Source organism: Rhea americana, unplaced genomic scaffold (assembly GCF_003343005.1).
Source record: "Rhea americana isolate MKP2758 unplaced genomic scaffold, rheAme1 scaffold_67, whole genome shotgun sequence".
NCBI lineage: Eukaryota > Metazoa > Chordata > Aves > Rheiformes > Rheidae > Rhea > Rhea americana.
In genome coordinates, this window is record NW_028186834.1 from 1,364,729 (window position 1) to 1,377,621 (window position 12,893).

A 12,893-nucleotide genomic window follows, 5' to 3' on the forward strand; every position below is an offset into this window, starting at 1 on the left:
CTACACTAAGCCCTTACGGTCATTCACACTTTAATTCACTGCAAGATTGAAAAAGAGAAAAGCTGAGAAACTAAGGGCAGTMATGTGTCTGTTCCCTGCCTGATTACCCATGAGCTGGCAGACCCCAATCAGGTGTCACCTGCAGCCATGCTCCTGCACAGGGGACAAAAATCAGCAAGACAATCTCACGCTCTATCATCTTTGAAATTGATATGCATTTGGGAAGGAGCAAAAATCACGCTGTAAGAGCTTTTTCATAGGAACTAATCAAGCAACAGATTTTTTTTATATACTTCCTCTCTTCTGTTAGCAGGGTGCACAAAAATGATCAGCATCTGATTTTGAATAAACTCTACAATATAGTGACACTTTTATAAGTTCTGCCTTTCTAAGGAATGTTGCAAGGGCTTTAGGAATGGTTTTGGCAGTACCTAGCAAAGCGCCAGAAATTCATGACTTGATCATTGTATAGTCCTTCTATTACACACATGCATTCGTAGACAGGCAGATCTGTCTACACATATATAAAATTTTATCAGTCTTGAAGTATTTTACAGTCAATCCCAGAACATTTTCCATGAAAAATTAAGCAACATTTTATCTTCTTTGCAAAGCAAATGAGGCCTTCTCTATGCTAGCCTGACCAAGCATAATGGCATGGATTTGCAGATAGAAAGGAAATTAGATCCTCACCTTCCACCAGAGCCAAGATTGCAGTAAACCAAGCAAGCATTGAGGGACTACAAAGTTTTCTTCATTTTAAGAAGTGTCTGGAATTGAGCTGAGTAAAGACTAGTCTGTTACCTCTGATCAGCTCCCATTTTCCTCAAAGAGGACTGGAATTTTTTTTACAGCAAGATGAAAGCAAAACATTAAGCAAAGATTATRTTTTCAAGGCCAGTGAAAGTACAGCTATGGAGACCTGCCCAGTCTCTGCATAGCTGAGGAAATTCTGTTCAACGGCAATCGATGTGAAAGCTCTTTCAACAAAACAGAGTATCTGCCCTTGATTTTTAAAATATGAAAATATAAACTTAGCRGTAGCATCCGTAATTTAAACTTATTTATATATAAAACTGTAATCATTACTGCTTCAAGAACAGATAATAGCAACAATCACAAAAATATTCTTAACAATAAGTAATACCACTAGTAATAGTTAATAATTGCCAAATCAATGATTTTATATACATATATATATATGCAACACATGCACACACACACATACACACGACCAGTCAGCTGTGCTCGGCACAAGGCAGTAATCAAAGAGGAGCTGCTCTGCTTCAGAAGACTTTGGTGAAAACTCCTACGCTACCTGGGGCAAGGCTGCAGTTGTTCTCCTACGCTGCACGCTTCCTTCTCTTCCAGCTCGGGGCAGCCCTTGCCGGCCCCCAGGGCAATGCTCTTCACGCTGCGGTGCCTGCTCCGGAAACCCGGGGAGAGGTCTCCCGCACGACAGGTCCTCGAGCAGGGACTCCACGCAGACCACGCAGACGTCTCGCAGTCCTTCGCGACGACACACGACCTTAAGGTCACAGGGATGGTTTCTTGCACACAAAGGCTGCAAATAGACAAGAGCAGAGCAGCTGAGTCTTGCTTATCAGATTTCAATTTTTCAACTCAAACTCACAAACACTCTGTCAGGTTCCGGTCTTACTCACCCTAAAGGAAATTAAGGGTCACTTTGGGTAAGTAAGTCAGAAGAATTGCATTAAATTCAGTACAATGAACGTAAGAGGAGCTGTAACACAGTGAATATACTGCATTTTCAGAAGGTTTGGGGTGCAATTTTGCATGCTGAGTACTTTCCAAACATCTGATTCACCTCAAGTTAGAAGGGACACAAAAGGCACTATGCATGCACCTGCGAAGAATCAGAATTTCATCGTTTATCCAGCACCAAAAATTAAACAGGAGTCCAGAAGAACCGCTGTCACTGGTGTCAGTTCTCATCACCCTACGCAATGGGCTGTATATCCACAGGCCCATGAGGCTGTGTCCCCACGCTGCCTGCTGAGCAGCTCCACTCCACCAAAAAAAGGAAGAGCTCAACATCTCCCTAACTACGGCTGYTTGTTTCTGAAGATCACAAAAAGAAATGGAGTCGCATACCAAGAAAAAAATGTGTTGGCTATGTCTTGCTTTGCATTCTGCTATCGAACAAATGCGATCAGAGAAGGTCATGGTGTTTTCAGACCTAAGATGGAAGAGCCTCGAAGGCTGCAGCCGTGCTTGTATTTTTGGCCTCCAATCCCCCAGCTTACCCAGGACACAGCCATCATTCATTTTGTACAAGATCAAAACACCACACAAGGCTCTATGAAATGGAAAACCAATCTTTAAGAGCTCACAACAGTAGAGGTCAGTTTGATATCAAGACACAACAGAACAAAGCCCCAGAACAAAAAAATAAAATAAAAGTCCCAAAGTTACAAYAGCTTTTCAAAATATATAAAAGTAGATGCATGGGGCAAGTACTTCCAGGAGGAGACAAACTCAAGGCTAACGCCATTGTCCTTCCTTGGTCCTTCATCACAGCATTCACCAGAGCTTCACAGGTCTGAAATCGTCCCTTCTGCCCTGCGCGCACTGCAAGCGAACACAAACACAGCTGCTTTGCTCCACTTCATCACAACCTGTCATCAACCACACAGGCACCAATAAGCTCCCCAAACTGGAGAAAAACCTTTCTTTGTCTCTCTAAATCTTTGCTAACCAAGGTAACAGAGAGCTGGAAAGGAGAGACTGGAAGAGGAACGGGAGGCGCACAAGCAGAGACGTCACTGGAGTGCCACGACAGAAGGCCGGAAGAAAGCAGCTAAAAMACTAGGAAAGGAATCTCCGATTTCTGCCCAATGTTATACTGATGATGCAAACCAGCCTCAGAAATTAGAACTACATATGAACTCAGTGTGAACTTTCTTTAATTTTTTCTTTTTCTCCAGCCCCCAACCGCTCACGGTCAGGCTTTTACCAGCTGTAAGGAACAAACATATCTGCACTTAAGAAGTGTGAAATGTAGCACTGATGCCAAAGAACGAGTTGTTTAGCTCACTTAATATTACTTACAACACAGACAAACCAAATTTTCTCTAAAAAAAAAAATGCTGGAGCACATCTATTCACTAAGCTTTATTTGCTTCAAAAAAAATTTCCAGTCTTTTTTAACAGAATTTCAAAGGAATCACTTCTCATTCGTCAGCATTACTCCCAAGGGTACAGGCTGGATGCCTGGCAAGTGGTGGGGCTCCTGCCCTGGATATCCAACAGTGCCAGCCCAGGCGAGAAGAGCGCGGAAGGAAGGGGCTATGSGCAGGGTAATACGGACCACACAGAGATCTTTAGACTACAGTACACTCAGGAAAGACCGTCTCTTTGGGCAACATCTGAGGCACAAGGAGTATTTATTAATGSAAAGACACACTTGCAGAAGTATGGACAGGAACAGTTTTAAAGCATATATGTAATCTCTTTAAAAAAAAAAATCCTGAAAAAAAAACAATTCTAGGGAGGAACTTTAAGCCGAAGGTGGTAGAGTTTGTAGACCAGCTCTAGTTACAAGAAAAGAAAACCCAAAAAGATCACCAGGTGGAGCATAAAAAGCAGAAACAGCTGTAGAAGTAGCTAAACCTAACACACAGGGGCTGACTTCTTATAAAGAAGTGTTTTTCTCTGCAYATTTAAGAGTACTGTAGCACACACAACCTTTCAGGAGGCAGTTGCATGGCAACATCCTACGGGGAGCAGAGGACACACAGGACATTCACCCAGTTCTCCTCCAATGGACAGACTGGTCCAGTTCTCACAGAGGTCTACAGGAATATTCCCACTGACACCTGATCAAGTTTTATYAGATCCTCCATTCCTGGCAAAATATAGCATTTAGTGGCCTAAATCTATATACCCAAACAAAAAACATTTAACTCCACACTTTTCRTCTCAGTTTCTTCACCTAGAAAATAACTCATTTTGTCACAGGTGCTGCAAAGGTCAATTTGCTAAGGTTTATTTTATACTAATTAACATCTTCATAAAGTAGAAATAACCTGTGATACAGATGTCTCAGAACAAAATCATTCTCGTTTAAATCTTTAAAAAAAAAGATTTTCCATGACTCTATTATGTATCAAATGCAGCTGATACTTTATTGCAAAACTGTTTCTGGTACAAAACGTCAATACTGTCSAACCTAGAGCTGCACAGTAACCATCACCACAGCTAAGCTTGTRCTAACCTAGCAATTTTGAATCTTTTGCTGGTAGCACTACATTAGGTGAAGTCACATATGACTTATTATATTATATTATAACCTTATTTCCCTTTACTACTTCTTTAACAGGGTTATCAGGAGAGCTGCCTCTGCCACAATGTTAATAAAAAACAAGAATACAGCTGTGGAGTAGATAAAATACTAGTAAATGCAAATCATAGGCCTGCTTATGCTRGAGAACTAGACAGAGCCAATCTAAGAACATAGGACAGAGGGTAACCAATGCTGCTTTTTAAAAAGTCATCTAAGCTCCATATTCAGATACCACTATGAAAAGCCACTTCCATTTTGGGGGGCTGCACTGCTTGTAAATGAGTCTGAAGTCTGGCCTGATCTTTACTGAAACACTGAAGAAAATTAAGTCTCCAAAATCTGCTTTGGGGTCTTCTTTTAAACTAATATTGCTAGCCCCAATTCTTAGCAAAACAATCCCGCTCAATACGTATGGATTCATATAGACGCCAATACCGGCCACAAAAGACATCTCTACCCAACAATTTTTCCTGCTGTCTGCGAAACCCTCTGAAGCATGAGAAGGCTGAATACCTATTTCTTTCCCTAGAAATCCCTCCGCTGCTCCTGCCACAGAAGGTGAAGGAGATAACTTAAGGTGAATAAGACCTGGAGATGGCAATTTCCATCCTGCTTTTCTTCTGCTCAAGCACATGTTTTGGAGAGAGCATTACATGAAACAGCCTAGCAGAACGAGAATCTAATTAAACTGTATCTATTCATTCAGAGCACAGAAGTCAAATTAATGGTGACACTGAGCAACACAAAGAGCAAATGTGAAAACATGCAGCTCCCTTTTGCACTAAGTTCAGGCACAGTCTTTCAAGTCACAGATGTATTTAGGGCAGCCTAATACAGACAAAGCTTAGGCACGCAAGGCAGTCCTTACACCCTCTGCTCTGAGTCCACCAACCACAYGCATATTTGCGCTGCTATGGCGGTTTCCAAATCAGCAGGGCATACAGGAGAAGAGGAAGGAAGCCTTAGGGAGGTGAGATACTTCATAAGCACTGTTTGTTAACTAATTTCCTGCATATTAATATATCAAGTTAGGTCTCCCTTTGGGGGGTCAATCTGATGGCTGCTACATAAGAAGGTGCTCACGCAATTGATACTTTTTACATTGTCCAACATGGTTGGACTGATACCGTAAAGCCATTTAAAAAATGTTCACACGGTRCGTTACACTGCCTGCGCTTTAAGATAGGTCGGTTAGTTAGCAGACAGCAGCAGTACAAAGTCTCAGCCACCCAAGTGCCAGGGAGCTCTCTGATGGCCATGCGCACTGAAGGAGGAATAAGCCTCGTACAAAAACACATCCTTGCAAGGCAAGGCATACTTGCAAGGATTCGGAACGTATTTTAGGGCTCTCAAGAGCTGCCAAGGCCATTTTGGAGACTGATAATGCCATACATTAAATTCATCCAGCTGAGGCCTCCTTGGCAGAAAAAGCACCAGTTCCTTCTGCAAGGATGGTAAGAAAGACTGGGAGTATTCGCCTGCCACGCAACTGAGCAAGGCAACGGGAGTCGAGAGATCGCAGGGCTTCGGTATCGGTGATGAATCAGTCTCCAAAACCTAATGCGCCATATCCTGTTTCAGACAAAAATAAATACAGACTTGTATTTGTGTTACCTAGGCAAACATTTAAATCTTAAGGCAGTGGGTGGCTTTCAGTACAATTTGAAAACAGAAGAAAAAAGCCCAGTTCTCACTGGGCAATATTTTTTTTAATGTTATTATCTACTGGATCATTACTGGAATGAAAAAAGGCATTAATTGCTCATTTGCTTTGTATGCTTTTAATAAAAGCAAAGGAAAAGAGAGACAAAAAATAGAAAATAAAATCCCCTTCTTACCCAATAGCTCACAGATTGGTTGTCAAAACTGAGCACCTTAGGCTCATTTCTGCTTCTGCTGGGAGGAATTTGAACACACAACTCCTTTCTCCCAGAGCAGAATCAAAGCCACCAAATCGCATACTACTGTGCAGTGCTCCCACCTTTGTACTGTAAAATTTCAAACACATCAAGAGAATAGAACAGTGTCAACAGCTGCAACTGCAAATAATTTTTCCTAAAAATGCACTATAGCACAGTGGTTAAATACAATCCCCAAAGAAACGGATAATGTTAGTTCGAATTACACAAGCAAACAGAAGCCATGAATGTTATCCTCAATGGATGGTCTATCCCTTGACTGAATATGACCTCACACATACAGGCAAAGAAAGCAGAACCCTAAATCTAACTCTATTTATATCATCATCATCATCTTACACACGCAATTAGGAGTTTAAAAAAATACATATCTAAAAAAGACTCCTAATCCAAATGTAAAACCAAACCCTAAAACAGACTGCTCCTGATTGTAACTTCTTAGTATGCTTAGAGTGCACCTTTATCACTTGTGAAAATCAAGATAGACTTAATTAGGATTTAAATGCCTAGCTATAGGCACTCATTGCACTATATCATGATTTAGGTGTCTAATCTAGATGGAAAAAAAAGAACACAAACGCCTTTGTCTGTATATTCAGTAGATTTTCACAACTGTGACACGATGGAAAGGCACAGAGAAATTTTAGCATGTACACTTCTTAGGACTTTTTAGAGTCTTTTTAAATGTATGGAAGTGTTTATGCTTGATTTTGTAAYGAGAGATGAGATTTAAAACAAATTTAGAACTTTCTCCTATCTGAAATAGAATGACAAATAAAAATTTCAAACTTTTTTCAAAAAATGAGAGTCTCAAAAAGCTTGAAACCCTATCTATGAAATCATTTTATTTTGATATTGTTGTTTTTATTCTCACAAATACAGAATGTCTACACCAAAATTATTTCCAAGCAAAAACAGAACCTGGCTCAAGTTCTATTGAGGTTCACTTGCCTTAAAGCATTCATCAAAACATAAAGGTGCATCTCTGCCTTTCCACATCCGTTCTCCCTCTTCCATTCATTTTGACAAACATAGGACATGTATTTCCCCAAAACATTCCCCACTTCTTATTTACCTGATACAGTAGGTATGTCCAATCTCCCCTGTACCTGTACAACTCTAAAAGCAATTCTAATTTACAATTTTCAGCTTTAAAATCCCTAGGATTTTAGCTTGTACCTTTATGGCCAATACCCAGACATCTTCATATAATGAATTATTTAAATGAAAACAAYGTTTTCCTTAAAATGCAAAGGATTCTTCCGCTCCCACTTAGGGCTCACTCTAAAACGAATGGATTCTCTTAGTTGGGCTCAACTGGGTAACGCAACAAGAATCAACAGAAAACCGAAAGCGTGTTTTGGACCCGTCTCCYGTATCTGCTGTTTCACAAGAGAAGGCATGAACCGTACTCATCTGCAATTCACAGGAATGGCAAACTTCTCAGCGAAGCAGCCAAAACGAATCCCTGCCAGCGATCCTGCATCTAGGAAAACACATTCAGTCTTGCAGTTTTAGAAACAGCTTGTGCCCTTTCCACCAAAGTATCATTTCTGGCAAAAGAAAGGTCTTTGGCACTCGGGACGGTCCCAGCGTTCCCCCTCCGTCGCACGCGCATGGATTTCTGCTCACCAGCAGAACAGCTCGATCCACAACAGGGCTATTGGAGAACAGTAAGTTTAAAAACTTTGATAATAAAGAACAAATTGGGTGATAGATACTGCTTGTTAACGCTGCAGCGTCATCTTTGCCATTACGTTAGAAAATCTGCAGCGAGCATCGGGTACGCGTATCTCCCTCGGTGGCCTCTGCCCACTGCCCTTCCTGCCTCCTTCCTTCAAGAATTCAGCAGCAGCAGAACTAACGATGGTGGTAAAAGCCCGACGGATCCTCCTAATTACGCCGTTCAGAGACTTCAGTTAAAACACACCTTGAGATCTCTCTCTCTCTTGCCTCACTTCTCCAGAAGTTTAATTTGTATCTCTCATTGGTACTTATTCGACACTGTTGGCCTTATTCTAAACTTGAAACTTCAGACAGAAAAAAAGAAAAAGCACAAATAAAGCATTTCTTRCTAGTTTTACAGCAGCATTCTGGCTGTCTGCCAAACTCTGCTTCAGGGTTATGCAAATGCATTTACTCTTCCTTATCTGTAGCCAAAACATCATCACTCTTGTAAAGAGACAGCTGCAAGACCTGGTCCATTCTTCCAAAGAATACTAGCAAATATGTCGCACAACAAAAGGAGGGCGACRTTAATACATGCTGCTTTAAGGGAGCTGTTGTCACAGATATTTTGTATCGGTGACACTCTAGCTCTGGCACTAAACACGCAGTATAACTTCAGATTTTAGATTTCCAAATTCAAGCTGCCTGGTGACCATTAATAAGAARGCTGAAAAAGAAGAAAGCAAGAGAAAGAAGGAGAGAGAAAGAAGAAAAGCATGCAAAAACTGGGGCTCTATCAAATAACCTGGCCTTCTGTCCCCTACAAAACCAATAAAGCTTCCCTCTGTGTTTGGGCTTAGAAATAGGAAATAACAGGTTAGCATCAGCCCTCCAGTGCCACGAACCTGAGACCGTACCGAGCCACAAAGCGGGGCTGATTCGCCCAAAAAGCACGAGGGGCCAGGGAAGATGGATCACGGGAAGAGTCACTGAARTGAAAGCTCCTGGGACCTCCTGCGCTGGCACCCAGAAACCGAGCGCGGGGCTCTGCCGCAACAGCGCAACGAAGAGCGAGGCCGGCTGCCCCGCTCCCCTCTCCAGGGATGACGCCGCGTGCAGCGGAGCCGGGAACGCTCAACCCAACTCCGCTCTCTCCATCCACGGCACCTGGTGAGGAACGAGATGCCGGAGTCGGCAAAACAGCTAACGACTGTCAGCGGACATGAACCCGACTCCGATCTCACACCCACGTAAATCACGAGCAACTCCATTAAAGGCGAGCAGCTACACRAGCATGAAATCTGCATACTTAGAATCAGCATATATTTAGAGCTGTGCAATACAGTAAAGATTTTAGAAACTGCTGGAACAGTTCAGAAATTTTGACTTTCTTCCAACCAATAAAAACAAAACTGTACTTTATAAAAGGTGTAATAGGAGGAGGTAAGAAAAAGGCTAGAACATCTATTTTCTCACCTCAGGAGGTGTGCAAAACCACTTCTGACATTACCAGGAGCAGAGCGCTGGACACAAAATAACCTCTTATCTCTCCCATCTGAATTCRAGCAGGTGCCGTCTGTAGCAGGAGCTACAGATTACTTAGAAGCAGATTTATTTCTGCAAAAATCAGGATTTTTGAAGAACTTCTAATATTATTGAAAAACAGAACATTCRAAGTTCTTCAGAAATCCTGGCTCCTGAATTGCTCACCACCAAGTCAGCTTCTCAGTAACGTACAGCTCCTGGCACCCGCTCAAATTCAGTGTGGCAGCTAAATGGCAGGGCTTAGATGGTTTGAATCCGAAATAGAGAAACGGAGAGAATAAATCTTTCAAATTTTGCAGTATACTATTGTAACCTTTACACTTACATTACTGCAAACCATCCTACATAGACTAAGAGAAATTATTAGATGAAACACGTAAGGATAGATATCGACAGCCRCTGTCAAAGACAGAAACGCAAGCCACGGATCTGCGTACCCACGAGACACCCATGTGTCTTCACCCATCTTCACCCAGATGTGAAGGCCCCTCAGTAGGCAGGAAGATAACCGTGCTTTTGCTCCCTGGTCTAACTTTCTAAGAACTATTTTCTAGTCAATCTGTGAGGCCAAACTTTTCATCAACACACTTACTTTATTCAMTTTTGATTTGGGAGAACAAAGGAGTTTAAGCTGATGCAATTTTAGCCTCTTCAGCCAAATATAAGCAGTGCAACATTGAAAAAGGATCCTTTTCATGCACAGCCAGGGCCCAGTAGCAGCGGGAAGAAAGCTATACATACAAAATCCCATTTCCTCAATGTTTCTTCAAAACAACAAAAAATTAGAAGAGAAATATTAAAAATATAGAATGAATTAGACTAACAAATCATAGAAGCAAGCAAAATATTCAGCAAGCGCTAGCTTTACAAGAAGGGAATTAAATCAAGGAAGACCATAAAACACCTGTGTTAAAATTTGCATTTAGAACTCAAAAAYGCGAACGCTTTTGCGGTTACATTACCATGCAGCACACGCTATCCGTAAAACCAACCTGTTTGGGATAAAACAAAACGGGAGAAACTACCCTTACCTCAACGCAGCGTTCTTCCCATCGCTCCTGACGCACCGGAGCCGCCTGGTCTGGTACCCGATCTCCACGTCCCCCGCGCCGGAGCGGAGGTGCGCTTTATAACCTCGAAGAGGGGCCGCACCGCGCGCCGCCGCCTCCGAGCCGGAGTCCAGCATCGCTCTTCCGACGGGGCCGACTTCTCCGCGGTGGGGCGGTCCGCACTCGCCCCACGCCCCGGCTCCGAGGCTGTAGGTGTAGCCCTCTTCCCCGTGGGCGCACGGAGCGGGGGCGCAGCTCCTCGACTCGGTGAGATTGGGGCACTGCGAGCCCCCATAGAGCGGGGCAGAGAGGACGGCGCGAGTCCGGTGCTGCAAGCCGTTGGCGCAGCGCCCGCTGCACTCGGACCAGGCGGAGAACTCCGACACGACGCAGTCCCGGGGACACGGTCTCAGGCACGCCTGCTCTGCCGGCGGCCGCGGCGCGAAGTACTCACAGATTTCGTCGGCGACGAGCGTCCTGTTCAGCTTCTGAACGCAGCGGACGCTCCTGCGCTGCAGCCCGTGCTGGGCGGTGACGCAAGCCGAGGGCCGGGCCCCGGCCTCCCCGCGAGCCGCGGGCACCAGCGCGCAGCCGTCCCACTCGGAGACCTCCCAGGCGAACAGCTCGAGGTGCCAGTCGCACACCCGAAAGCACCTGCGCTGGGTCTGGGGCCTGTCCTCCGGCGCGCAGCTGGCGTGCCGCGCCGCCCAGCCTTCGGCGTGGACGCACCACGCGGCCCGGCTCCGAACGCCGCCCGAGCCGCAGTCACCCACGCAGCGGCCCCAGGGACCTGCAGGGGAGAGAGCGCGGAGCCGTCACCGGCAGGGACACGCGGCGCCCGCTTCCGAGCCCTCCGGCAGCGCGACGCGCCCGCCGGCGATCGCCCCCGGCACCGAGACCAAGCTCCGCATCAACGTATTCCGGCTCACGTGAGAAAGTAAATAATTATSGGCCGGTCCCGAGGACTGGCCGCTCCCAGAGGCTTGGAGAAAAAGAGCCGGTGCTTTGCCATGTCCTGTAAAATCCCAAATTACAGGCAGGCCGGTGACATTTCTAGAGCAGTAAAATGCATCCCAAAGCCTGAGGAAATATGAATATTTAATTTCACTTGCACAAACGAATATAAAAGTGATCATAAAGGAACAATAAGCTAATAGGAAAAGAAAGTCAAGTTAGATAAGAGGAAAACATTCTTAATAGAGCAATTAGTCAATGGAATAAACAGCACTGGGAAGCAGCTGAATCATCATCTGAGGTGATAAAACAGTGCAGATAAATACTATGGAAATAAGAGCGTACTCTTAATAGGTGTTTGAAATGGAGGAACTGACTCTACATTATAGTATATGTACCACAGAAATAGGTCCCGCAGGGTGCTGCTTCGTGAACAGAGCACCTAATAGTAGAAAAGGCACCTAATAGCCAAAAAGGCACCTCATGCGCATCAACTTCTAAATTACTCTGGGAAGTACATTTAGCAAGTAGTTTCCATTTGCAACACCAGCTACTATAGGCAGTAGTACAGCTAGTCATCTGGGAACAGAACAAAAATCAAAATTAAACTCAACACTGTTGGGGTCTTGGTTTTGGAGGATACGAACATACACCTGCAAGAGCATCAATCTTATTTAATAATTTGTAAGTGAATTTTAATCAGACAAACCTAAAAAGAAGGATTTTTTTTTCCATTTTTCTAAAAATCTGTCAAGTCTGCAAAATAATCTAGGTGCTATAAAGTGTAAAAGTGCTTGCAAAGTAAAAAGAAAGGCTAGAGAAAAGCACTCAGACTGAATCTTAACATACTGAAGGGACTTTGGTGATCATGTCTCAAGATGGCCTCATCTTGCTCCTAAGCTTAAAAATTATCCAATACCTTATAATAGAACCATTTTACTTGTTAAGAGCACTACATGTATAATACTTACTTCAAAATACACTACAGTTTCCCTATCTTTAGTATTTTTTTCAAGTCAGAAAGTGACCTTTCTGGCCCTTGATGCCTCCATTCAGTTGTGTTTTTAATAAAACGTAACTACATTATTCACATTCTGCTGTTCCTTTTAATTGACTTCAGATTTATTTTAAAGAAAGTGTAAATTTAACATGGTTTGGCTAAAAAATAATTAAATACTAATTACAAGGCACACTATTGATTGGGAAGTATTTACATCCTTATACTCAGTTAAGCTGCTGAACAGGAAATTTAGCTAAGCAATGAAACATTGTGTTTATTGCTGTGTCCAGAAAAACTTATCAGGGAGTGAAAAAAAAATCTATAGTGATGCGAATCTGCATCTGATTTTTAGCCTAATATATTATGGGGTTTTTTTGGTATGCCAAGAGCAGACTAATAGGCTACATTTTAGGCATGTTTTCCACAGAATAGCTGCAAACCGTGGTTGTGCT

The 12,893-nt window shown here is 43.3% G+C and overlaps 1 protein-coding gene across 1 annotated transcript in view; it reads right to left on the reverse strand.

The window, feature by feature from the left end:
* Window positions 1-12,893, reverse strand: part of THSD7B (thrombospondin type 1 domain containing 7B) — a 260,059-nt gene that overhangs the window by 194,991 nt on the left and 52,175 nt on the right. Inside the window, exons 3-4 of the mRNA XM_085320933.1 lie at window positions 10,470-11,277; window positions 1,319-1,564 (exon numbers count right to left, since the gene is read on the reverse strand). Coding sequence (XP_085177059.1) covers window positions 1,319-1,564; window positions 10,470-11,277 — 1,054 coding nt within the window. The remainder of the gene's footprint in view (window positions 1-1,318; window positions 1,565-10,469; window positions 11,278-12,893) is intronic.